This window comes from Silene latifolia, chromosome 1, assembly GCF_048544455.1.
Source record: "Silene latifolia isolate original U9 population chromosome 1, ASM4854445v1, whole genome shotgun sequence".
NCBI lineage: Eukaryota > Viridiplantae > Streptophyta > Magnoliopsida > Caryophyllales > Caryophyllaceae > Silene > Silene latifolia.
Genome location: NC_133526.1, coordinates 193884847 through 193911592, shown reverse-complemented (window position 1 = coordinate 193911592; position 26746 = coordinate 193884847). Strand labels below are relative to the sequence as shown.

The 26746-nt window shown below is 38.0% G+C and overlaps 1 protein-coding gene across 1 annotated transcript; it reads right to left on the bottom strand.

The window, feature by feature from the left end:
* Positions 1-7382: 7382 nt before the first annotated feature.
* On the bottom strand, positions 7383-10731 carry LOC141614671 (ubiquitin-conjugating enzyme E2 variant 1D). The gene is made up of 4 exons (XM_074433418.1): positions 10607-10731; positions 9605-9744; positions 8706-8831; positions 7383-7757 (listed from the first exon to the last, which is right to left on the bottom strand). The coding sequence occupies exons 1-4, from the start codon at positions 10638-10640 to the stop codon at positions 7617-7619; spliced, it is 441 nt and encodes a 146-aa protein (XP_074289519.1). The 5' UTR covers positions 10641-10731; the 3' UTR covers positions 7383-7616.
* Between the last annotated feature and the right edge of the window lie 16015 nt (positions 10732-26746).

The window sequence follows — 26746 nt, the reverse complement described above, 5'->3', positions numbered from 1 at the left end:
TAATTTTACTATATAATTTCCCGATCAACCTATTTGAATTTGTATTTTTGTATTCACGAGTATAATCATCTCTAACATATATTTTTCTTTTTCATTTTATATGAACTATTATCAAGGCATGTAATAAAAGGAAGCGAAAGTGAACCTTCGGTAAATATTAAATAGTATAATCTCTAAATTCTACTTCGTATGTTTTTTAAGTTTATGTGTTTTTTTTTTGTGTCAAAACAGGAATAATACATAAAGCTTACTTTCATAATTTCTTAGAAAAAAAAAAAAACCTACCATCATAATTAATGGTAAATAAATAAGTACAAATAATTGATTGAAAAATCTTTAATATTTCACAATTTACTTTTTTCAACCATCATGGCTAATTAATCATTTTAATTATATCATTTATTCCTCTTCAAATTTAAGTTTTCTCCAACTCCCACTTTTTGATTGTTTTTCTATAAAATTTACTTTACTTTTTTAAGTGGTTTATGCTTTTTTAACCATTATAAGATGATCGTTGATCTCAAAATGGAGATCTTATAATATTTCTTTAAATTTGTTATTAAGCGTATATTGTTGTGTAATTTTACTATTATGCATGCTTTCCCGATCAACCTATTTGAATTTGTATTTTTGTATTCATAAGTATAATCATCTCTAACATATATTTTTCTTTTTCATTTCATACGAACTACTATCAAGGCATGTACTAAAAGAAAGCGTACTAAAAGGAAGCGAAAGTGAACCTTCAGATAAATATAAAATAGTATGGTTTCTAAATTCTAATCCGTATATTTTTAAGTTTATGTGTTTTTTTTTTCAAAAGCGGAATAGATTATTGTATAGTCTTTAATACTATTTTTATTTTTATACAGGATTGTGGACATAAGTATAACAAGAGATGGATCGAATTTTTGAAATAGTAATAAGGAACTTAAAAAAAAATTATGAACCTTTTGGAATTCAGATTTAGGAATATAGTTTTTTAGATTATTGAGCTATTGAAATGAAAATACTAAATGTTTTTTGGATGTAAATAATATCTGAAGCATGCACGTGGTGATAAGATTTTAAAGATATTTCTATGGGAGGGTTGATGAAGAGGCCTGAAAATAATTTGGAGATGACTATACTGAGGTATTGAGTTTACAACCTTATAAGGCGTTATTGAAGATTTTTCCATACGAAATTTATTATATACGTATAGTTTCAATTTTTAATATTTAAAAAACTCACTTTATTATATTGCGGAGTAAAACACACGTATATATAATGAGTCATCTTTGTCATTGCTCCGTTGTCAAGTTTCTCAAAATTAGTAGCTACCACATTGTCATTTGCCGGATTTGATTTACAAAAATAAACCAATGTTGTCAAAGAAATAAGGTATTAACTAACTAATTTCTATGTATTTCAAGACTGTATATTTTTAAATGGATCAACAACTAATTGCTCGAACAAATATTAACAATACAATAAAAATATCAAAACTAAAACAAATAAACCTGTGAATTTCACGGGTCACAAACCTAGTTCCCAAAATAAAAAGGTAAACAATTGAATGGGATACCAAAAAATAAAATAGATAAATAAGTGATCGGACGGAGGGAGTATATGCTTCAAGTCTCCTATCTACTAAATGAATAGGCATCCTCACAAATTTTCCCTCAAAAAAGCATATTTCTAAATAAGTTAGCTAATAGCAATTATGTATACACTAACTAAGGAAGCTAATAATTATAACAATTTATTTCTTTACATTATTATCTTTTCATTAAAATTAATCTTTTCGTCAAATATTAACAAAAAATTGTATCAAACTATGAATTACTAAATTTTTGACTAATGCTATTATTTGAGAATAATTTAACTCATACTAGGTATAATACAAAATTATAAACCATTTTAATTACTTTTGAGGCAAAAAAATGAGAAAATTTATAAATTGAAATTGTTAGCTTTGCGTTATAAAAAAATACTTTTTCAAAAATACATTTCAACGTGCTACTTAATTCTCTTAACTAATTTTCAGTTTAAACTTTTCATTTCTCAAAGCAAAATGCATTGAGGAGAAAAATGAACAACTAATGAGATACCACTATTATATATGTAATTTAGTAGAAAACGAAAACTCCGGAGAGACGGTCTCTCAATAGCGGTATTGAGAGATCTCTCACATGATGGGGTGAGGGACCTACTGAATATTTTTTTTCCTATTATGTCTTCCACTAAATTAGTGGAAGACGGTCTCTCACGAGACCTACTGAATGAATTTTAATTCACTATATAAAAATCATGTTAGATAAGGTTTTTAGTTTAACTATTTGATGTGTATTTTAACTATATACGGAATATTTATTTTTGGATTAGAAAAATGAAAATAATAGGAAATTTTATATCTTAAAAAATTATTAGTTCTATATTTTTAAAAGAAAAATTAATAATATCTGGTGACGTATGGATGGTGAGTTAGAAATCTTCATCCATCCCGTGAATCCATCCATCATTCGTTTCATTCATCATTTATTTGTAAGTTGTCGAGAAAAAGGATTACACATCTGAGGTAATACCTCAAATCTTGTAGTTTTTGAGCATATACACATTTTTTCTGAGCATATTATCATTTATAAATATAGTTTTTGAGCAATGTTATATTTTTTTAGTGTAATGTTTTAGTAAATGTGCTCAAAAACTTTATACTAAAGCAGAACTCAAAAACTTTAAAATAAAACTCAGAAAATAAACTATAAGAGGTACTACCTCAGATGTATAGTCTATGAATTGTAATTTGTCTAAGTCCGGTTTTCATTTTTCTTTTAGAGTCGAGTGAATCGAGTTTTGATTGGGTGCATGTGAAATTGGTATTATACATAAACTTTAAAGGTGCAATCAACTGAATTTAAATGGATTTGCTCCATTTCAGTGTTTAGTTATGCGGTTTTGCCAAAATTATTTGGAATCCCATGCCCACTCTCGTAGGTTTCTAATTTCATTTCCCTTCACGCAAATTAATAGTACTGTATCAGACAACTTTCACTATGTACGAGATTATATATATATTCATACCTTTTTATATCACATTCCAATTCATTCCATATCAGCTTTTTAAATCAAATGACTTCTTATTAACAGTAATAAGTGTGTTTAATTAATCAAAATTTGTGTTTTATACTCCCTCCTATCCACTCTTTTCTTCCCTATTTCCTAAAACGGATTATTCAGGTTTTTTTCCCCTTTCCTTTTTGAGAATGTTTTTATTAATATTATACTCTTACCTCTTTCCACTCACCAAACCCCACTATATACTTTATTAATATTTAATTCTAATTATTCCTACCTCTCTCCAATAACCAAACCCCACCCATCACCTTTATTAATATTTAATCATAATTATTCATACCTCTCTCCAATTACCAAACCCCACTCATATATTTATTAATATTATACTCCCCACCCTTAATCCCCGTGCCCACTTCAAAGGGGAAAAAAACGATGGATAGGAGGGAGTATAAGAGACGTAAGACGGTTTGTTCTATAATTTATGTTTAATAACTACTCTCCTTATTCCTTTATATATATGTCATTCTCACTCACGATCTCTTTAATTTTGTAAATAACCCCCATTTATGTTCTAATTTTTACAAATAACCCCCACTTATGTCCGTTTTTACAAATTACCACCTTAAATATCACTTAATCCCAAAAATTACCACCAAATGTTGATTACGGTAACGACTTTTATAAAACCCGATCTATATACGACATTCCGTCTTAAACTTTTACAATATACCTAAACTACCCTTACCTTATCTATTAACTCCCTCTCCCCCAAACTAACAGCAACATTCATTTACTCCAAAAATTAAATCGACAAAATCCCCAAATGAAAATATAAACCCTAATTGAATTTCATCTTAACAACAACTCTTGAATCATCCAAAACAACTATTAAATCAAACAAATCAACATTTGAGAAGAACTCTACGGCCCCAAATCAGCAATTGCGAAGGAGGGATTTGATCCATGAGCTGAAGAGATTTTAATATTGAAGATTTGTAATAGCAAAATCGTCAGTTTAATTTTAGCACTTTTATGTAGTAATTTGGTGTATGTTCAGCATAGCTATGACTGTTTCTACACCTATTTGTTAAAAACCCTCTTTGATTGAATGTTGCTAATTTTAGATTGAAGAGGAGCATAGCCTACTCCGAACTGCATTTGAAGCAGCAGATACGACAGAGGAAAGCTTGAAATGTATCCTTAAGTTTTCTTTAGTACATTTTTGAATGCGGACATTTTTACACTGGAAATAATTGTGCTCTTTGACATGATATCGTAATCGTATAATTACTTCATCTTCCGCAAGTTCATCCTCTATTTGGTGGTAATTTTTGGTACATTTTTGAATGCGGACAGTTTTCTTTATATTTTCATTTGGAGATTTTGTCGATTTAATTTTTGGAGTAAATGAATGTTGCTGTTAGTTTGGGGGAGAGGGAGTTAATAGATAAGGTAAGGGTAGTTTAGGTATATTGTAAAAGTTTAAGACGGAATGTCGTATATAGATCGGGTTTTATAAAAGTCGTTACCGTAATCAACATTTGGTGGTAATTTTTGGGATTAAGTGATATTTAAGGTGGTAATTTGTAAAAACGGACATAAGTGGGGGTTATTTGTAAAAATTAGAACATAAATGGGGGTTATTTACAAAATTTTTTTTTATAACTTTAAAAAATAATAATAAGGTAACACAAAAACTGTACTAATAAGATAGTACACTTATTATTGTCAAAAAAAAAAAAAAAAGATAGTACACTTATTTGGCTAAGTTAGACACCAACATGTTAGTGGGGGATGACACTTGACAAGTGAGATTTAATCAAGATATTTTTTTATCTGAATTAGTCTCAATTCAAAGCAAGATTGTCACCACTTGATTGTTAGGTCACATAACGACCTAATTAAATTGATGCCGCAACCTATGAACTAGTAGTTGTCTAATTGATTGTACACCACAAAATTTTAGTTTAAGACGGATATATCTGTTTTAAACGATAAATGAGTTAAATAGATGTTCGAGATAAAAGCAGAATATATAGGAAATGGCAAACTCTTGTCCCATTTATCTATATAGAGTAATATTTAACCCGTTTTACATTTAAAACGAATATAACCGTTTAAAAAAGACCAACAAATTATACACGTATAAAACATCATGAGTATGTTTTTATGAAGCTAGTTTGTAAAATGGACCTAGTTTTAGCAACTTTTACTATAATAGGACAAATGGACAAGATTTGAAGTTGATTTAACAAACTAAAATATTAGTTATCCATTCAAAACCTACTATTGCTAAAACACAAAATAAAAAGCTTCACTACTTGCTCAAAATAGTCCAAACACTTCGGCAAGCGGCTGTCTTTTTCTTTGATTAACTTTCTACATTACCCGAATTGCATATGTTAGCATGTCGATAGCTGCAATCGCTGATACATATACCTACTGTCTATTGTATAATCAAAGCGTCCTGTTTGTGACGGACAGTATCTGTTACAAGACGAAGACAGATAAGGCTCCTCTTATAATAAGGTAAATGGGAGGGCAAGTGGGGAAGAAATGGAGCACTACATGGATAATGCCACTTGTATATTGTGAGAGGAACACTATCCGTTTTCAGCTTGTGACGGATAGTGCCCGTCTTCGATGAGAATTTGAGTTGTATAATACAATTTTTTTTTCAATACGAGCATTTTTTGTCACTTTAAAAAGATCTCTAATAAGTTGCAAGTGAGAGAGCAAGTGTGGGATGAATGATGACGTGTGATAGGTTTTTTTAAAAAGATAGTCAGAAGCAAGACTTATTGATTGTTAATTAGAGATAAATTCATAAGAATATAATCATCAAAAATTGGTGTATAAACTAACGATATCATAATTAGTGAGATAATCTTATAAACTTTTTCCTAATAAACTTTTTAATGTATTCTCTAAGAATACATGTTTGAAAAATCGATTTACTATTACTCTGTATGAAACCAAGGTAAGAGTTGATATTAAAATTTCAAAGTAAAATCTTAGAAGGGAGGTCTAAATTTGTTGCTGGAGTAGTTGAGTTGTTATATACTTCCTCCATTCAACTCCACTCTACCACTTTCCTTTTTCACGTTTGTCAACGCGTGTTTTACGCGCTAAATATCGTTAGCTACGTATTTGCAAAAATTATAAAAGTTAGATATTTTTAATGTCTTTCGTAAAGGCAATTAAACAAGATCCCACATGAATATATTTCCACTTACGTATCGAGAGAAAATCGAAATTGAATACACAATTGTGAATAGTGTACAAAAGTGAAATAGGTAGAGTGGAGTTGAATGGAGGAAGTACGTTTTTTAAAGTTATTTATTTATTGTTTCATAAATCGCAAGAAACGTGCGTTCCATATATAAGTTGCATGAATTCTAGGTAGTTTCCAAAAGCAGCCGTGTAGTGAGTTCATATTGGCGGCTGTCTTAAATAAAACTTAAAAGGCCCACATTCAACATACCCTTGAAATACAAGACTCAGTCCCTCCTTTGAAAACTCTCATAAAAAATGTGACTTCTTCAGTAGTTCTTCTTTTGACTTCATTCATTAATGATTCAGTTATACAGTTGAATTTTCTCGTGTTTTCTATTATTTTCAGCATGTTTTTCGTCGACTCCCACTCCCTAAAAAATTTAACGTCTTTTTGTACAAAGACTAAGAAAATTGGATAACCTACTTCTTTATCTGAGATTAAACTATATCGCCCTCTTACACAAAGATTAAGAAAATTCAATAAACACAAACTGATCATATTGCATGTAAATGCATTTTCGTAAGATAGTATGAATTTTAATCTAATTCGTCTAAAATAGGAAAATAAGAAATTTAATCTGGGTTAGATGAAGTATTACTTTTCTTTTTTTTTTTGAGAAAAACCCGAAGGTTAAATTAAATTAAAAGCGAATCAAAACATACAGCATCGGATGCAATCGGAGGTAGCTTGTCCGACCACACACACCTACCAAAGACTCGGGGCTCCACGTGCGCAAGGGCGTGTGCCACAGTATTACTTTTTTAATTATTGTTGAAAAAAATGAGAATTGGCTTAGAGCCTTAAATAACCTTATAATAAGGTGGAATAAGAATTCATGTTTTATACTTGTATGTTAAGCTATCAAAATTCCATGATGTAAATTAAAAATTTCAAAGACATAACAAGCTCGCCTTTTCCTGCAGTACAGTTTAACAAAATACCTCCTGAACCGAATCTTGTGAGCCCAGAGAAAATTTAGAAGTGAGAAGCAATGCAAAGACAAAAAAAAAAAAAAAAAAGGAAAACTACAGATTGCAGAGACGGTGGATTTGTCATCAAAGGTTTCACATTCGAGTCTCAAGTTCAAACACCTTACAACAAAAAACACACTAGCAATTCAACTGAACAAAGCAATAAGCAAGCAATGTCGGATAATTTTTCTTGTCACGACTTCAATAACAAGAGTACAGATGATTAAACTATGTACGCGAATTATAAGGCCATTAAGCCTGCGCTGTTATAAAGCTTTCCCAGCATAGAAACATGTAGCGGGTTTGTTTAGCTAAAAATAGGTCCCTTCTGGAGGTTGAACAAGTTTACGGTTATGAGGGGCAGCCATTTCTTTCCTTAGCTGGGTTAGAATATCCTCCATTGTGTACTCTCTCTGCCAATTTGCAAGCATTCCGAACTTCTTAGGGTCAACCTGTCACCCGGAGGTGCAAAAACACAAATCATCAGGTCACAGATGGCTAACCATTAATGCTCAAAGGAGAAATCTCATCGAGTTACATGACTCAGACCTGCTGCCGAACCAGGTCACAGTTAACAGAGACATCTATCATCACTTTGGATTTTAAGCTAGAACTAGCGGCGCATTAGTACAAGAGACTATTAGATTATACCCGTGGTCTTACCAAAACTAATTTTACGAAGCAACATTATGGGCGTCTCACACACAATTAACTAGGGTTCGATTAAATATGCTAAAAGGTAATTATTGGAAAAATGGAGGGATGGGGTCTCGCAAAAATTAATGCGAGAAACCGTGTGGTACTGTGGTGGATTCAAAATATAATTCTTACAGGGTCCTTTTTTAACTTTTGAATTATATTAGTGCCAAAACTTGCATATTCATATTCTAGCACAAATTATAGGAAATGGACAGGAAATAAGAAACAAAATTAGCTTTACTGTGCCCCTAGACCACAATACCACCTTCATGAATTCAGCGGTGGCGAGACCGTCTTGTTCGAGAATTTGTATAGAAACTCAATTGATCAGAGTACAAAAAAGCCTGCGTATGGATGAGGGAGAAAGGAGGGAGAACGACGATTTCCCTTGTATGGATAGAAAAATGGATGGGGAATTCAGACATAATGAAAGCTTGTCGCCTAAATGCTAGGTTGCTATAAAAGTATAAAAGCAGAATAGTTAGTCAACCTCGAAAACATTTCTGCCAAAAACGAGACAATCAGAATTGACTGCAACAAAAATATACACCGCACTACTCCGTCTCTAACATCAAGATTCTAGTAATATTAAATATCATTGTCGATAAAAAGCCTATAACCTTAATGTTTCAACACGGCTTAGCAGTTAACAGAGTAGGATTTAACAGCACATTGGATAGGCATAAACAAACAAACATTACCACTCCAGTCTCAGGGTTCACACAAGTCATATTGACTCGAGTGTGGAAGCGAACGCTAGGCGGTTTCTCTGGGTAATCTTTGTCGCAGAAGAGCTTCAGTTGATAAATGCGGCCTTCATGTACACTCTGTAAAACACCAGGTTAAGCCATGAGATAGCAAACAAAGCAAAGTAAGCATGCAGTACATTCAGAGATGCTCCATGATGCATTCACTACAACAAAACCCAATATATTCCTTAAAAGGGTACTCTCTAGTCTCTATTTGACTATTTCTTTGATATCTTCGACTCAATTTAAGAAACGCCGCAAAAATATCGGAGTACAAATATTGCTTTTCCTTTTCTCTCAATCCTACTTGGATGGTGACATGGTCGATGGGCCGTTCCCCAACAATGCAATTGGAAAATATCAAATGAACATCTCAAAAAGGAACTTAGGGACTATAGTAAAGGTATATAACACGTATCCTAGTCCATATAAAGAAGGATAGATAGGACACACAACTAGGAAGAACATGTAAATCTCTTAATGCAAGTATAGAATATAGAATAGCCAAACTAACTGCAAAGGAAACGAAGTGAAATGAACTAGGGACCCATAGAAACAAGTATGAAGCTATTAGGGAAGAGCAAAAACCACCAAGTATTCTTGACAATGAAAGGCTTTTACAAAAATAAAATACATTAGCACCCAACAGAAATGCTTTACAATCTATAAGCCTGTGAAACTCATACTTCTATTTCCAATTTTCCGGTATTACTAATAAACAAACAACTAAGGTCAACATTTATTATCAAACAAATAAACGTCCTGCATCGTCTAACATATTAGATAAGAGTGACCTAATTCACATAACAAAGCATCAAAACAATTAGTACACGGAAGGAAACATAACTCACATTGTGAGGGCCAATGATGGTACCAGTCCAAGAACGCATGTAAATATCATCACTGTCATCCATCCCATAACTGACACTGCCATCACCAATCCCTTTCTCACCACGCTCCAGCTCCTCCAGCAATCTAAAGTTCCTGGGAACTGTAATATACCCATTTTAAAAACATGGCTAACGATAAATAATCACACTCATACATACAATCAAAATGAAGTTCTGAAGTCCAAATCCTTTGATCACCAAAGTTACAGGGAAAACCGAAGACAGTAAGAAGAACTACTAGACGATTAAGGGCAAAATAGAAAGCGGCATACTTTGGTATAAATTCATAATTAGACAGACAAACACTATTAGTAGTCTTGTGTAACAAGTCTAACAACTAGCAACACCGTTGCATGAATACAACATACTCAATTCGCCCCAACCATTTGTATTTGTATATATTTGATTAAAATACCCCTCACAAAGAACAAAAAAGATAAAACAAATGATTGTGAGGAAGGGAGTACTATAAATATCATTAAGGTGTACTCCGAATATATTATATGCATACGACGGTTTTATTTGAGTTTTTTCGAAACGCAATAGAGGTGGAGCTAGAAAGCTTGCACCTTTAACCTTAGTTCCAACACAATTACAACAGCCAATTACGGATCAAGTCTAGATGTACGCAACCTTACCCTAAATTACGAAAACCGGCACATAATTTATTCATACAGAAAAACAATCAAATCAAAAAAATGAGATGAACCCTTAAACCCTTGACTTAGATCCTGCAAAATTGAACAAGTCCCAAAACAGCAAATAATCCAAAATCAACAAAAACCCATTTAACTGATTAATTATTCAAGCAAAAAACTACACAGATATACACAATTCAACAAAAAATTAACGGGGAAAAAATTATTCAATTAGCAAAAAAAATGAAAATAATAATAATTAATAAAAATACAAGAGAAATGAAGAGAAATTAGGGGAAAAGGGGAAATTAAAAGGGTAGCTTACCGACAACGCTAGATCCTCCGGAACCCATGGTCATATCTTTGAAGAGAGAGATATAGAAAAAGGGGTTAAAGATTGATTATTGAAGAAATGGTTTGGGAAAAATGGTATATATACGAACATTAAACAAATTCTCGTGTAAGACCGCCTTCCTAAACGCTCAAAGGTAGACTTTATAAACGGGTTAATCGAATTGGGTCGAGATTAGGCCAATTCGGATCAAGTGGTTTGCAGATTTGTAAGAATTTGGGTTAGGTCGGGTCGTTACGGGCACTGGTTCAGGTCTATAATATAAGCCTTTATGAATAATGGTCAATTTTTGATAATAAATATTCGGGTTGGATCATGTTATTCGGGTTACGGGTCATGCTGAGATACCCAGTTCAGGTGTTGAGTTGAGTACAAGTCTGGTTATTTTCAAATTTACTAGCTCTATTCAATGGTTCGTGTGTATCTTTTTTTTTTTTTTTTTTTTTTTTTTTTTTTTAAGCTAAATTATACAGTTATGATTTTTATGGTTGTAGCTTAATTTTAATACAAAATTTTATAGAATCGTCATTTAAAAGAGTAACAGATCAAATTAATATAAGAGTTTTGGTGACAAAGATTAATTTTTTGTCATTTTTAAATTTTGACTTCCGAATATGTATTAGACTACTACGATTAATTTTTGTCATTTTTAATAACGTTATTGAGAGATCCCTCACATAGGGGTGGGCATAATTCGGTCTGGACCGGAAAAATGGGCCGGTCCGAACCGGAATCTACTAGACCGGAAGCAGAATTAAAAATTCCAGTCCGGTCCACCATTTTCTAAGATTCCGGTTTCCGGGACCGGTATTTTCTGGTCCGGAATTCTCGGAATTATAGATATTTGCAATTTTTTTTCTTAAAATTATATTTTAAATCCGGTCCAACCGGTCCAATGGACCGGAATTTTTGGACCGGAATTTGTAAAAGTGGGCATGTAATAACGAATTCCAGTCCGGTCCGGCCGTCCGGTCTTGGACCGGAATTTTTCAGGTCCGGTCCCGGACTGGAATTTTTGTAATCCGGTCCCGGTCCATGATTTTTGTCGATTCCGATTTCCGGCCCAAATCTGTTCCGGTCCGGTCCGGTTTTGGACCGGTGCTTCTCTCACATGATGGGCGCGAGGGACCCACTGAATTTAATTTTCCTCTATTATATCTCCCACTAAATTAGTGGGAGAGGGTCTCTCATGAAACTTACCGTAAATCAAATGGAGGCTTTGTGAAAAATATTTTAGAGGCTCCAATAATCTTTTATTTGTGAATTATATTGTATTGATATTGCACTTTTCAGAAAAAAAAAAAAAAATTTACACCATTCTGCCCTGGTCAATAGTTATCATTAAATACATTTTCTTTTGAAAATTTTAGATGACAATTGTAACCATTAAATATATTTTAAATATTATACTTAACATTTTTAAATTTGTATGAGTTTAAAATATTAGGTTATTAGAGTAAAACATTTTCGCAATTTATTTTCGCAGTACGAATTTTACTCATTTCAGTACATTTTACACCGAAATTTCCATTTCATACCCTTCTACCAAAAAACACCACCAAACCTCTCCTTTTCAATTCCTATCCATTCAATCTCTCAATTCAATCAATTTCTTCAATAGTAGATGAAAATTTGAATGTAAAAAAAGGTTTAATTTGTCAATTGCAAACTAGAGAACAAATTTATGGTTTTATTTTAATAATTTCAGTATTATTTTTGTTTTATATTCAATTTTTGGGGTTTTCGATTTAGGGTTTGGAAGTAGTGGTTGGTGGTGGCGGCGGCGATGGGGGTGGGTGAAGGTGCGGGGCTGGTGGTGGGAGACTGAGGTAAGAGACGATGGGGGTCACGGTGGGTAAGTCGTCTGAATCGCACGGGTCAGGGGGTGAGGATGAGTCAAGGTCGCGGTGGGTTAGGGGGTGAGGGGGAGTGGAGCGGCGGCTGTGTGTGGAGGTCACGGTGGGGAGGAGTTGAGCGACGGTCGTGGCCTGTGTGTGGGCGATGGTTGGTAAGGTTAGGGGACGGTGGTGGCCTGGTGGTGTTGTGTGGGGTTGATTTTTTTATTTTTTCTTTATTTTCCCCTTTCAATGTAGTACATTTTGTTTAGAGAAATGAGAAGGGTATTATGGTCAAAAGTATACTGTAATGTACTGCGAAAATCAGCACCCAACATTTTACATGTCTAATAACAAATTTTGTTGAAGCTATTTGTTGGGCTAATTTTACACAAATTTTTTGTACACACTTCTTTTGGATTGGTCCTTACATTTAACCCAGTCCAGAAATGTAAAGCAGGAGTTCAAATGTTGAAATAGTTGTGCTGTGGCCCAAATATATTCCAACAAAATCCAGTAGACAACAGCTCAAGCATTAATGTTTACAAGTAATAGTAGCTGTAGCAGCAACTAGAGCTTGCAAATTTGACCCGATTAGAATGATCCGGCCCGAACCCAAGCAAACTCAACCAGACAGAACTAGAATATTGCAAATTAAAACCGGCCCGACCCAACCCGTATCTCGACAAGACCCGATGATCAGTGAGCCGAACCCGACACGACCTGACTTGAAATAGACCCGACCCAGTATTAAAATATTAAGCTTAATATTGATCAAATAAAAGCGATTTACTTTTAGTTAGATTTGTTTGACTGATAATGAAGTAATTAAATCAAAAAATGATCGAAAACTAATTTTAATGTTTAGAATTTGAAGTAATGCGAGGACACAACTAGACTCGATAATGACCCAAATCCAAACCCGGTCTGATCCGGTACAACATTAGACCCGATGTCAACCCGACCCGATAAAAAAGGATAGGCTGACCAGATATGATCTGAACCAGACATAACTCGACCCATCTTAACCCAAGCCTACAGACCCAATTACCACCTCGGTAGTAGTAGTAGCAGCAGCAGCAAACTAGCAACAACAATAGTAGTAGCAGCAAACAGTAGTAACCGACTAACCGTGGTAATGGTAGTAGCAAATTTTCAGTAATATGCGTATTTGATCGTTAAAAATTGAAGTTAATTTGACCTAATTTCACAAATTTTCATTGGGCGGGTTAACATACATGTAGATGTAACTGTACGACATTGTGAAAAGTCAATTGAAGTTAGTATTTAGTAATCATTACATGTTGACTATGATCTTTGACAGTTGAATTTATGGCAATTGCACCTGAATGTTGTGATGTATGTATTCAAGTAACATCATGTCATCGATGCTAACTTGTACGGAGTCAGAGATCTTAATTGAGACATTATTTATTTCCATGCTATATTGTCGGTGGTGGTGGTGGGTATCGTGGGCGGGGTTGGTAGGGGTCGTGTGTAGAGCTGGTGGTCGGTGGTGAACTGGTGGTCAGGTTGGTAGATGGCCTCTTCTTTCCCTTATTACAAGTTGGTTATATTAAAACTGTTTGGCAAAATTAAAACTTTTGAAAATTTATAGGGATTAAACAAAAGATTTTAGTTGGCAAAACTAGTTAAAAACGGGAAAGATAGTTGAAAGTTTATAAGCTAAATTAAAATTATGAGCTAATAAGCTAATTGGTTATATTAAAATTGTTTGGCAAATTAGTTGAAAATGTAGTTGTAGATTGTAGTATGGTAAAATGACATAAAAAAAACATAATAATAAAATATATTATAATTTAAAAGGGTAAAAATGAAAATGAAATACATTAATAAACTTACTTATTTCTCACATGCTACTCCAAGTAGCTTTTCATTTCAGATAACTTATTACCAAATAAGTTACTAACAAGCTAGTTTTCGAACACCTACAAAAAAAAAATAAGCTAGTTGAATTTTGATAAATAAGCTACTTTGATACAGAGTCCAACTTCTTCTGAAAAACTATTGAATAACATTTTCATAAAGCCGGTTATCTGATAAATGAGAAAGAGTACAAGTTTAGATTTCCACCAAAAAGGACGGCCAGCTTTGAAAACTTGTACCCCTCATGAATGATAAACAGATACAAATTGATTTAAGTTCATGAATACGAGTACAGGAAAGCCTAGATCCACTCTACCCCGCCCAATAACATCTCTACATGGAAAGTAGGTACAATTAAAGAAAGTTTGATAAGAGAAATAAAGGCGTACTAATGTGTGAATTAACTAACAAAGTTGGTTGATGTAAGTGGTAAGGGCTCTCATCTCTTAAACAAGTGGTCAGAGGTTCGATTCCGGACTCTTGCGAATGAAAAAATCAAACTTGAGAGGGGTCAACCCATTAAATTGCCTTCAGTACCCCGAAGGAGATTGCCCTAGCTGTCAGTAGGGTATACTCCTGGTTAACACCAAAAAAAAAAATGTGTGAATTAACTAGTGTTTAATGATGCTAAATCAAGATATAAAAAGTATATGCAAATTATACCATATAAAGTAAAAATAGTCAGTGTAGTACACATAAACGGGTCAGTATGGACTGTGACGGGTCTTAACTCTCAAGTACTAATTAATATTGGATCAATTATATCTGTATGATCTCAATAGTAACTCTGTGACCCGACTATTTCATGGGCCACTATGCCACCCTTCGAATTTAAAGCCCTTCTTTACTTATATGCTTGTGTACCCTCTACCGAGTACTTCGTAAAATGGCCTTATTCTTTTCGCTTAAAAGTAGTTAAACTGAATCGGGTTTTCTAACCTATGCCCATTAGGAATAGGATAAGAAACTCAAAAAAGAAAGAAATAAATGATATTTTTATGGGAAATTGCAATATCAATTACTTTTACTTTTATTTACAAGAAAAAACATTTATTACTTTCCTTTTTGGGTTTCTTATCCTATGCCTAGTGGGCATAGGTTAGAAAAACCCAAACTGAATTAAAGTGAATTGAAGCTGAGTTAAACTGAACTGAATAAATGTGAAGTATGAGTTTAAACCTTGTTCTTTTTAGTTGAAAGAAGCTTAACTGAACTAAATGGAGTTGAAGTAAAAGTTTAAACCTGACCTATTATTTTCAATTAAAAAAAGCTGAAGTGATTCAAACTAAATCGAATGGAGCTGAGCTGAACTGAATGAAGCTGAAGTAAAAGTCAATTTGTGATGAAGAGATGAGTTGAACTGAATAAAATGAAACTCATTTGAACTGAAATGAGCTAAAATTAAGCCAAAAAGAACATGACCATTTGAATAGAATTAAGTTGAACTGAAAGGTTCTACAGAAAAACCCATACTAATAATATACTATAGAATAGAACAACGTGTAAAAGATGTCGTCTTAAACTTAAACCGACATTTATAAATGGACATAAATCTAGAATAGGGCCAGGACGCCGATAACGGGCGATCTCCCAATTTACTGGTGTTACCCCATCGTGATATCAGGCATCAGAACACTCGAACATTCATGTTATAAGTTATAACCACAAGTTTTATTTCATGTGATCTGATTACAAGTTTATCAACTGTTCATTTATTCCTTTTTTTTGTTATGCATGATTTTGAATGAGAGCTGATCAAATGACCCAAGTCCATTGGCCCTACCCGGTCCGGCCCGCTTTTTAGAAGGGCTTGGGCCTTTTGTTTTGGCCCAAAAAAGCCCATGGGCTGGCCCAAAAAGCCCCAACATATTTCTGGGCCGGGTTTGGGCCAAGCATTCGGCCCATATTTATTAATAAATGAATATTTTTTTTATAAAACCTATTAAAATAGTGTTTAAGTTATAAACACCTTTTTAAAAACTCAAGTATATTTTTTTAGATTTATAAAACAATGTGTATATAACATAAATCATATCACGAATGCATGATTAAGCATTCTAAAGTGGGGTGTTTGTCTTTATTTTATTTTGGAGAGCAATTCATAAGCATTTCATCATATTTTGTATAATTTTATAAACTACGTATGTTTTTAAAGTAGTAATTGAAGGTATTATGCTAATTATTTTCTAATGCAAGTCGTAAATTTAAGGTCCCGAAAAGCCCATTTAGGCCCAAAAGCCCAAATTAGCCCATAAGGGCTGGGTTTGAGCTTGTCAAATAAGCCCACGCATCTGGCCCGACCCAGCCCGACACACACAAATGGGCCGTTTTGGATAGAAAGGCCCGGCCCAAGCCCGTACTGGCCCGACCCATTATCACCTCTATTTTGAATGATAAATATCTTGAAATAGTAAAATTTCACCTGATAAGAAGTCGTTCATATAAAATCTTGTGTCGTCTCAAAACCTACCGTATGAAAAATCGATATGTGATTTCGCTAAATGGCGATCAAATTCATAGTCGTAATTCATTCGTAAATGAAGAAAATAATTTACAAGCGTTTGATCAACGTAACCTACTACCTCCGTTTCATTTTTTTAATTTCCTTTCACATATTTTAAAAAGTGAGAAGAAAATAAAAATACAGAAGAATTACAAATTTATATAAGACCCTTTTGTTAGATAGTATAGTATTGTGAATATTATGTAAATATATTCTCCTGATTAGCTCCTAGAATATCGCTAGAATAGTTGTGCATATCTCGTAAATATAGCAACATATTGTTTGTATACTCAATATATATAAATATATATATCAATAAGAATTACCAACCCTATTCAAGGGGATTAAAAACATTTGACATGGTATCAGTAAATGAATAGGTTTCGATCTATTCAATACATCCCGCCTGTGCCTCCATCCTTTTCGAAATAGCATCACCCACCGGCCTCACGCCACAAATCGCCTCACGCACAAACAGCCATGGCAACCAAGTCTTCATCCTCCAAACCGGCCTTGTATCCCCTGTTTACCGTCTTTAATGTCCAGCACAAGGTCCGTGTCCTTGATGGCACGAAAGTCACATATGCGTCGTGGGTTCGCCTATTTAAACTCCATGCCCGAGGGTATAAGGTGTTGTCTCACATCGTTGGCACTCCTCCTCCTGCCGAAACGGACGCCTCTTATGAGTCATGGCATGAAGTCGACGCTCATGTCCTTCAGTGGATCTACGGTACACTTAGCGACGAGCTTCTTCTCCGTGTTCTTGAAGATGAATCTACAGCCCGAGCGGCTTGGGTTCGCATGGGAAAAATCTTCAATAACGTTAAAGGGGCTTGACCCTCGAATCTGAGTTCAACGCTCTTCGCTTGGCCAATATGTCTTCGCTTGAGGCCTACTGTCAACGCCTTTGCCAAATCGCCGGAATGCTTAAAACATGTCGATGCTCCCGTCACTGACCGCCATCTCGTTATTCAATTGGTACGTGGCCTGCCTTGTGAATCCGATATCGTTGCATCATATATCAATCAGACAACTCCAAATTTCGAGACAGCAGGAAGCATGCTCGAACTTGAATTTCATCGCCAATCCAGTAGCGATGATTCCGCTACTGCTCTCGCCGCCCCTGCCGCGGCTGTTGCTGATCCGTGGGTCGATTTAACACCCCCACATACCAAGGTGCCTTACAAAGGACAACCCAAGCATGAGAGACTGTTACCATCTCAGTTGCCCGAGGATAGTATATCAAAAGAAACCATTCCACAACATTTATTAAGTATATAAAGTTTACGATTACATTGTTCCAAAACCAAACCAATTGAAATGTTTACTAATACTCTAAACAACTGAAATCTTAAACAGCTAAACTCGTAACAGCGGAAGCTAGATTCGAAGTGATGACTCTCCATTTCGTCCTCATAGCTAAAGACCATCATCACCTGTCACAATCTGCTCACCATCCCTGAATGGATCACCATTGATTTTACAAAACAACAACGGGGCCAGTTCACTGCATAATCAAAATAAGATAAAATGCAACAAAGATAAAACATTTGTTCCACAACCAATCTCCAACTCCCAATCACATCTCGTAACTGACTACACACTTGCGTGTGTAGCCCTGCCAGATTACTGCCGCAACACATAATCCTCACCGCCAGTGGGGGACCGCAGCCTTGCCCACCTAAGCCTCGCTCATCACACGAGCGATAACCCATGTTCCTTAATGTGCACATTCCCTCTTGTGGCGGGTTCAACAAAGGGCGAATCAAGGGCGTGAAGCCACTCCCGCAAGTGACTCCACTCAGCCGAGGACGCACCTTGCAATCATCAACAATCATCTCAACTCCAATACTCCAGTATACAATCAACCAACAAGGATCAACCAGCAATATTATTCATATCAATTAAATCACAATACACATCTTATTAAATCAATTATACAATCAACTGAGTAGGGAAACCCTACCTTAGCACAAATCTGATACTAGTCAACATTAAAGCTAGAACGGCTCCTCTACGAAATATCCACCTAACAATAATCATACAATCGAATTACAATCATGCAAAACCTCCCTTTTTGCCCAAATTACAAAACTAGGGTAAACCATAAAAAGACAAACTGACAAAACTTGTAGAACTAGAGGCTTACCGACGCAATCGACACAAGAGAGGAATGAACAAGACTCACGAACAATCCACGATCTTGAGGGAGATTAGAGATCATTAAAGTTACGTTTGAAGGTTTAGGTTTTGTAAAAAGTAAAAGTGAAACTGAAAATCCCGTTTTATAACTCTAATCATCTTTAATCAAACCGCGGAAATAAATCCCGTCAGACCGGCTACTCGGTCGAGTATAGAGTATACTCGGCCGAGTATCCCTTACTCGGACGAGTATTACCATACTCGGCCGAGTATTCCTGGACAGTAGCCTGATCAGAAACACACGACGCACTTCTCGGCCGATTAAGCCATATTCGGCCGAGTAACAGACTTAGAAAACCGTAGTATTACAGTCTTCCCTCCTTAAAAAAAAACTTCGTCCCCAAAGTTCATACTATATACAAAGCAAAACCAAAAACCACAACACAACTGCTCAACGACGACTACAACAACTACTCCAAGTACCAAACAACGCCCACTATATATGACAAGACACCCAACTCAAACTCAAAAGATGACAAAAACATAGTTATGTTAACCCCAACTAAACTCAAAAACCATAAAAACAAGCATGCGACCATCTCCCACCCCCCTTAAAAGATGACGGTTACGTCCCCGTAACCAAACATACCTGATCGAAAAGGTGAGGAAACGCTCTCGCATCGATTCCTCTGGTTCCCATGTGGTCTTTTCTACATTGTGATTAGTCCAAAGTACCTTTAGTAAGACGGTCTCACCATTCCTTGTCTTGCGCACTTTTTGGTCTAAGATCTCCTTGGGAACCTCCGCATAAGTTAGAGACTCATCCAACTCTAAGTTCTCAACCTCAAGCACATGTGATGGGTCACTCATATACTTCCGGAGTTGCGAAACATGAAACGTGTTGTGAACTCGGTCTAACGATGGTGGTAAAGCTAGCCAGTAGGCTACTTCACCTATACGATCTAAGATCTCATACGGGCCGATAAACTTCTAGCTCAACTTCCCTTTCTTGCCGAACCTCATAACCCCTCGCATAGGTGACACTTTCAAAAGGACTTTGTCACCTACTGCGAACTCGATGTCCCTGCGGTGCAAATCTGCATAACTCTTTTGGTGATCTTGAGCTGCTTTCATCTTTTGACGAATTAAACGAACTTGCTCAATCATATCCTGCACCATATGTGGTTCTAAAACCACTGTCTCTTCTCTGTCGTCCCAACAAACTGGACTCCTGCACTTCCTGCCATACAAAGCCTCAAACGGTGCCATCCCAATGCTGGTGTGATAGCTGTTGTTGTATGAAAACTCAATCAGGTCCAACCTATCTTCCCAACTTCCACCAAACTCCATGGCACAAGCCCTAAACATATCCTCCAAAGTCTTGATAGTCCTCTCAGTCTGACCATTTGTGGCAGGATGAAAAGTTGTACTCATCTTTAAGGTCGTTCCCATCAAATCCTGCAACTCTTGCCAAAACCGTGATATAAACCTCGCATCTCGATCTGACACTATGTCCTTTGGCACACCATGTAACCGAACCACATGCTTCCTATATCCCAAAGCTAGCTGTATCTTGGTCCAAGTATCCTTCATCGGAATGAAGTGAGATGACTTTGTTAAATGATCGACGATCACCCAAATCATATTGTTACCTTGTTGAGTCCTTGACAACCCCACGATGAAGTCCATAGAGATCGACTCCCACTTTCACTCTGGCACCTCAAGTGATTGTATCTTACCTTATGGTCTTCGTTGCTCACCCTTTACTCTTTGGCAAGTTAGACACTTAGCCACAAACTCGCCCACATCCTTCTTCATATTAGGCCACCAAAATGTTTTCTCTAGGTCCTTATAAAGCTCGTCACCCCCTGGGTGAACTGAATAAGGAATGCAATGAGCCTCCGTCATGATCACCCTTTTCAAGTCTGCATCACTAAGAACACACCATCTCCCATCAAAACGAACACTCCCATCTGTGTGGATAGAAAACCTCGAAATCGTGCCACTCTCTACCCATGCCTTCCACTCTTGGATCTTTGGATCAAGCTCTTGTTTTCTCTTTATATCATCATACAAGTCTGGTTGGATCGTCAAGTCCCCGATGGCATCCCCTTTCTGAATCATATGAATCCTCATCTTGGACATCTCGTCCCTCAGCTTCAGCAAAGACATAGCTGTACATAACGAATGAACGCTCTTCCTACTCAAAGCATCTGCCACAACATTGGCCTTACCCTCGTGATAGATGATCTCCATGTCATAGTCCCCAATCAACTCCATCCACCGTCTCTGTCGCATGCTCAACTCTTTCTGTGTGTAGATATACTTGAAACTCTTATGATCTGAAAACACCTTAAAGGTTGCCCCATAAAGGTAGTGCCTCCAAATATTAAGAGCAAAGACAACTGCACCCAACTCCAAATCATGAGTAGGATAGTTTTCCTCATACGGCTTCAGCTGCCTCGACGCATAAGCTATAACTTTCCCATTCTGCATTAAAATACAACCCAAACCATTCTTTGTTGCATCAGTGTATACTTCAAAGTTCTCACTTCCCTCAGGTAGAGCTAGGATAGGAGCTGTGGTCAAACGCTCCTTTAAGGTTTGGAATGCCATCTCACAACTCTCATCCTAGTGAAATCTGGTCTCTTTTCGCATCAACGCTATCAGAGGTCTCGTGACCTTAGAAAAGTCCTTTACGAACCTCCTGTAGTAGCCAGCTAAACCCAAGAAACTCCGAATCTCAGCAACATTCTTCGTTGATTCCCACTTAGTCACTGCCTCAATCTTGCTAGGATCCACCGACACACCCTCTTTAGATATCACATTACCCAGAAAAGCCACTTTCTTTAACCGAAGCTCGCACTTATATAGCTTGGCATATAACTGGTTATCTCGCAAAGTTTGCAAAAAGTTCCTCGTGCTCCTCTTTGGTCTTAGAGTGGACCAAGATGTCATCAATGAAGACGACTACAAACCTGTCCAGGAACGGGTTAAAAATTCGATTCATAAGATCCATGAAAATGCTGGTGCATTCGTCAACCCAAAAGGCATCACTACGTACTCATAGTGACCATAACGTGACCGAAAAGCTGTCTTAGGAATATCCTCATCTGCTATCCTCAGCAGGTGATAACCCGATCTCAAGTCGATCTTAGAAAACACCCCTGTGTCACTCAGCTGGTAAAAAAGATCATCTATCCTTGGTAAAGGATACTTGTTCTTCACTGTGACATGATTCAGCTCCCTATAGTCGATGCATAGCCTCATGCTCCCGTCTTTCTTTTTCACAAACAACACTGGTGCTCCCCACGGTGACACACTAGGCCGGATATACCCTTTGTCTAGCAGGTCATTCAGCTGCTTCTTTAACTTTTCCAACTCTTTAGGCGCCATACGGTACGGTGCTTTAGATATAGGTTCCGTCCCCGGTTTGAGCTCAACATTGAAGTTGATATCTCTCTTACGTGGTAACCCCGGTATCTCATATGTAAAAACATCACTAAACTCCCAAACCACTGGTATATCAGACGTCGACGGGTCCTCCACAGGCATATCCCTCACTTGGCAAAGAATCAAGGGACACTTCTTTCTTGGACATGACTTTAAAGTCATTACTGCGACAAACTTACACTTTGGTCTCACCACAAACCCCCTATATAACACCTTGACTCCCTTAGGCCCCTTTAAAGACACTTTATTTTGTCTGCAATCTATCTTAGCATCATACCTGCCCAACAAATCCATCCCGACGATGACCTCAAACCCATCAACAGGAAACTTTAACAAGTTGACCGGTAAGTCTACCTCCCCTACCAACATGGACACATCTCTATACAACCTAGAACAAGACACCGACTCCCCAGAAGGTAGAAACACACTATCTTTTACAAGTTCACACTCTCCCAAACCCATAGTTAAGGCATGACCCCTAGACACAAAAGAATGGGTTGCCCCTGAGTCAAACAAAACGAAAGACGGTGTATTATGAACAAGAAAGGTACCGGTAACCACATGAGCATCGTTCTCTGCCTCCTGTTTGCCCATCATAAAGAGCTTCTCGTTGCTTTTCTAACCTCCACCCTGGACCGTGGTAGTCGAAGTAGTCGACTTAGCTGCCGAGTTCTGAGTCACACTGTTGTTCGGACGCTGATAAGACCCTCCATTATTGCGGTTGAAGCCGCCATTGTTGTTGTTCTGCCCTCCACGATTGCCCCATGACCCAAATGGCCTATTGCTAGCGAAACTCTGGCTCGGATCCTGAGAAAAGTTCCCCTGATAAGTCCCCGGAAAGCCTCCTTCTACTCTAGCACTGGTACACTCATGCCTCTTGTGACCCACTCCGCCACAGTTGAAGCATGTAATGTTGGAGTTATCACTGTTACTCCGACCACCGCCTCTTCCTCAAGCTCAGGATCCCCCTACATACCCAGACCCTCCAGAAAAATCCCTAGACTGACATGATTGCCCATCTTGTGGCTCGACTGGTTGCCACTCTCACTTTCCGCCTTTCTCTTCTCAGCATTCCTTTCCTTAGCCTCCTTGGCCAAGTCCACCAACCTCTCGGCATGCCCAACTTGTACATATAACTCTTTCAGATCGGTAAGCACCCCAGCTGGTAGTCTTTTCATGATCTTAGGTGCCAACTCCTTTTCAAAATGGAGAGCTAAACCTCGCTGACCCAACTGCATATCCTCGGCGTAGCGTGACGACTCTAGGAACCGGTGATAGTACTCTGTGATAGTCATATTGTAATACTACGGTTTTACGAGTCTTTGGGTACTATATCGAGTGAGGCTTACTCTGTCGAGTAAGTATGTTTGAGTAACGAAATGGTAGTCTGCCTGTAGGGTACTCGATCGAGTAGCCTTGGCACTCGATCGAGTAAGTGGCACTCGATCGAGTACGAGATTTACTCGATCGAGTAAGTCGGTCTTTGGGTGATATTTGACGAGTTTTGTTAATAAGGCGGATTAACATTTAATAACTTTTCGTCATCTTCCTAAACACTTTTGCAAACCTAATCTACTGATAACGATAGAATTCATCCTACGTTGCTTTGTTCTTCCGCTTTATTGACAAATCCCGGAGCTAGAGGAGTCGGTTTCATTCGTTCTTGATATCATTGTGATCCCTGCGTCAAGGGTAAGTCTTACGTATCATTTTTATAGTGTTCCGGGTGTAATTCCAGAGCAAGTTTTGTGACCAATTGAGCTTGTGGAACGATGTCTTTGCTTGTCACTTCATTTCGCTCTCTCCTGTAACAATGAACAAACTGAGGGCTCGGCTTGGGGCCGAACGTACTCACTCCGACGCTCAAGTCAGTGAACTTAGAGGGATAAGTTGTATGTTAACTTGGCAAGATATATTGTAGAGAGATAAGGGAGTTTATACCAGATTATGAGATTATTAGATGATATTTTGGGATCCTTTTCTCGTTGAGAGAAGTGGAGTATTTATAGACTTTCACCTTTTGTCACGTAGTGGCCAAGTGGCGTAGCAGGTGGAAAGACTATCTTACCCTCGGCCGAGGGACCCATGGCAGGCCTAGTTGACTCCATGCCGAGGGGACTGGATGTGAGTACGCGGATATGTCTCTCGGCCGGCTAGTTGCCGAGACCGAGACCCAAGTGACAGGCCGACAGGCTGCGTTGGTTAGCCCGTCCTTCTGTTGACTTGCTGTCTTTTAGCTTTGACCTTGGTCAAGATGTTGACTCGGTCAGCGGGTGCAGAATACGCCCCATCAATTTGCCCCCAGCGTAGTCTATGCCGTGGTATGGACCTTTGATGAGTGTTGAGTGTATTCTGCGCATGTTGAACTTCTTCCTCGGCGAGCTTCTTCCTCGGCTTGGTCATGTTCAGGCCGTACCATATCCCCCCTCCACATGGTTGTGTAACGGACATCCAATGTGGAAAAGAAAAAGGCGCTGGCCGAGACCAAGGTTGAGAGTGCCGTTTGTGCTTTTGATTGCCCCCAGGCCGGTGCTGCCAAGCTTGGTTGATCAGCTGGCCGTTGGAAAGTGGATACCAAGGAACGTGTTGAAGATGATTGGTCACTGTTATGTCGATTGACATTCCGTGGCTGCATGCTTGACACGTGGCCTGGTATCGATTGGTGGACGCTTCATGGGCTTTGCTCTGATTGGTCCACTGAATGGGCTTTGCTCTATAAATAGAGCAGTGTGCCCCTCATTTTGACCATCAAACTTCATTTTCTCAAAAATTTTCTCTTTCTAGTTTTTTCGAAGAGTTTATTTCTCTCTCTAATCTTCCGAATCGTTACTCGGTGTTGCACTTTCTTCAAAGGTAAACAAACAAATTTTTCAACTTTTAATTGTTAAGTATTTGTTGTCACCATGTCTTCTGCTGATGCTCAACCCAGTACCTCTGCGCCAGGGGGCGAACCGTCGCATCCTGTTGAAGAGGAGCCACTGGTTGTCACCCCGGTGGGGTTTGGGGGTCCCAAGTCGCCGTCTCCTGAAATTGATGAGAAATTTTTGAAGGCTTTTGATGATGACGAGGAGGGGACCGAATCTGATTCCGAGAGGCCGCATCTCTTGCATCACGGCGAAGCCTGTTCGATAAACCCTGATCGTGCTTGGACGAACAAGTTCGCCTCTGTCTCCGGGCCTGATCTTTTTGAAGATCATTACTCTTTCGGCGGGGGGTATAGAATAATTATTCCTGAGGGTGATCAGGCCGTCTGTTGCCCTCCCGAAGGGTGTATCAGCGTGTACATCAGACACCTGGAGTATGGGCTCCGATTTCCTCTTAATGAACACGTGGCTGCCATAATTAAAGCCATGAACGTCGCCGTGGCACAACTGCATCCGTTGGCCATCAGGACGATTATTGGCTTCGTGTGGCTCTGTCTCTTTAAGGGGGAGGCCCCAACGGTTAACCTGTTCCGCCGGCTCCACCATCTTCGGCAGACTACCCTAGGTGGCACGGGGTGGTACAACATACAGACCGAGCCGGGTTACGTTACCGTTTCCAAGTTGACTTCTTGCAAGGACTGGAAGGGGCGGTGGGTATATGTTGAGGTTCCGGAGGATTATCCGCTGCCCCGGTCCTTCCAGAGCCGCGTCAATTTGCGGTGCGAGAGTCGGGGGGAGCATGATAAATATGTCTCCCGTAGTAAACTTAAGATGGACGCCAAGAAGGTCTATCTTAACGCTGACGAAGAGCGGGCTGCTTGCATGTTCGAGGCGACGAAGGACGGCACTCCAAAGGGGTGGATGCCTCCGACGCAGATCGTCCTTCAAGACGAGCTGCTTTGTCACGTCGGCCTCATACCGGCCCTCGGCCAGGGTGAGTAGGGTCGGTGTGAGGCCCCTCTTTGATGCTTTGATGTTTTAGCCCCGGTTTACTTCTTTTGCTTAACTGTTGCTTTGTTTCTTGCAGATCGCTTCGGTGAGGATCTCTTTGTCTCCTTCCTAAACAGGCTAGGACTTGACCAGGACAGGAGATTCGTTGAGCTGCATCCTAGGGCCGCGCCACGTGATCGCAGACCGGCCCCGCACGAGCTAATGGAGCAGGCGACGAAGGCCATGGATGTGGGGGCGGCTCAGGCAGAGATTGGCGGACACGTGCCGCGCCGAAAACCAAGAGCAATGTCTTCGGCGGCTACGACGTCAACTCCAACTCAACCTTAAATCCCCGTAGTCCAAAAGGAGCAGGTGGTCGTTGATGTTGAAGAGGAGGTCACCGTTGTGGAGGGTCCTCCTCCTTCAAAGAAGAGGAAAG

Coding starts and splice junctions, on each gene's coding strand:
- LOC141614671 (XM_074433418.1), bottom strand. CDS start 10,640: ATGACCATGGGTTCCGGAGGATCTAGCGTTGTCG. Junction 9,745..10,606: donor CGGAGGATCTAGCGTTGTCG/GTAAGCTACCCT, acceptor GGTATATTACAG/TTCCCAGGAACTTTAGATTG. Junction 8,832..9,604: donor CCATCATTGGCCCTCACAAT/GTGAGTTATGTT, acceptor GGTGTTTTACAG/AGTGTACATGAAGGCCGCAT.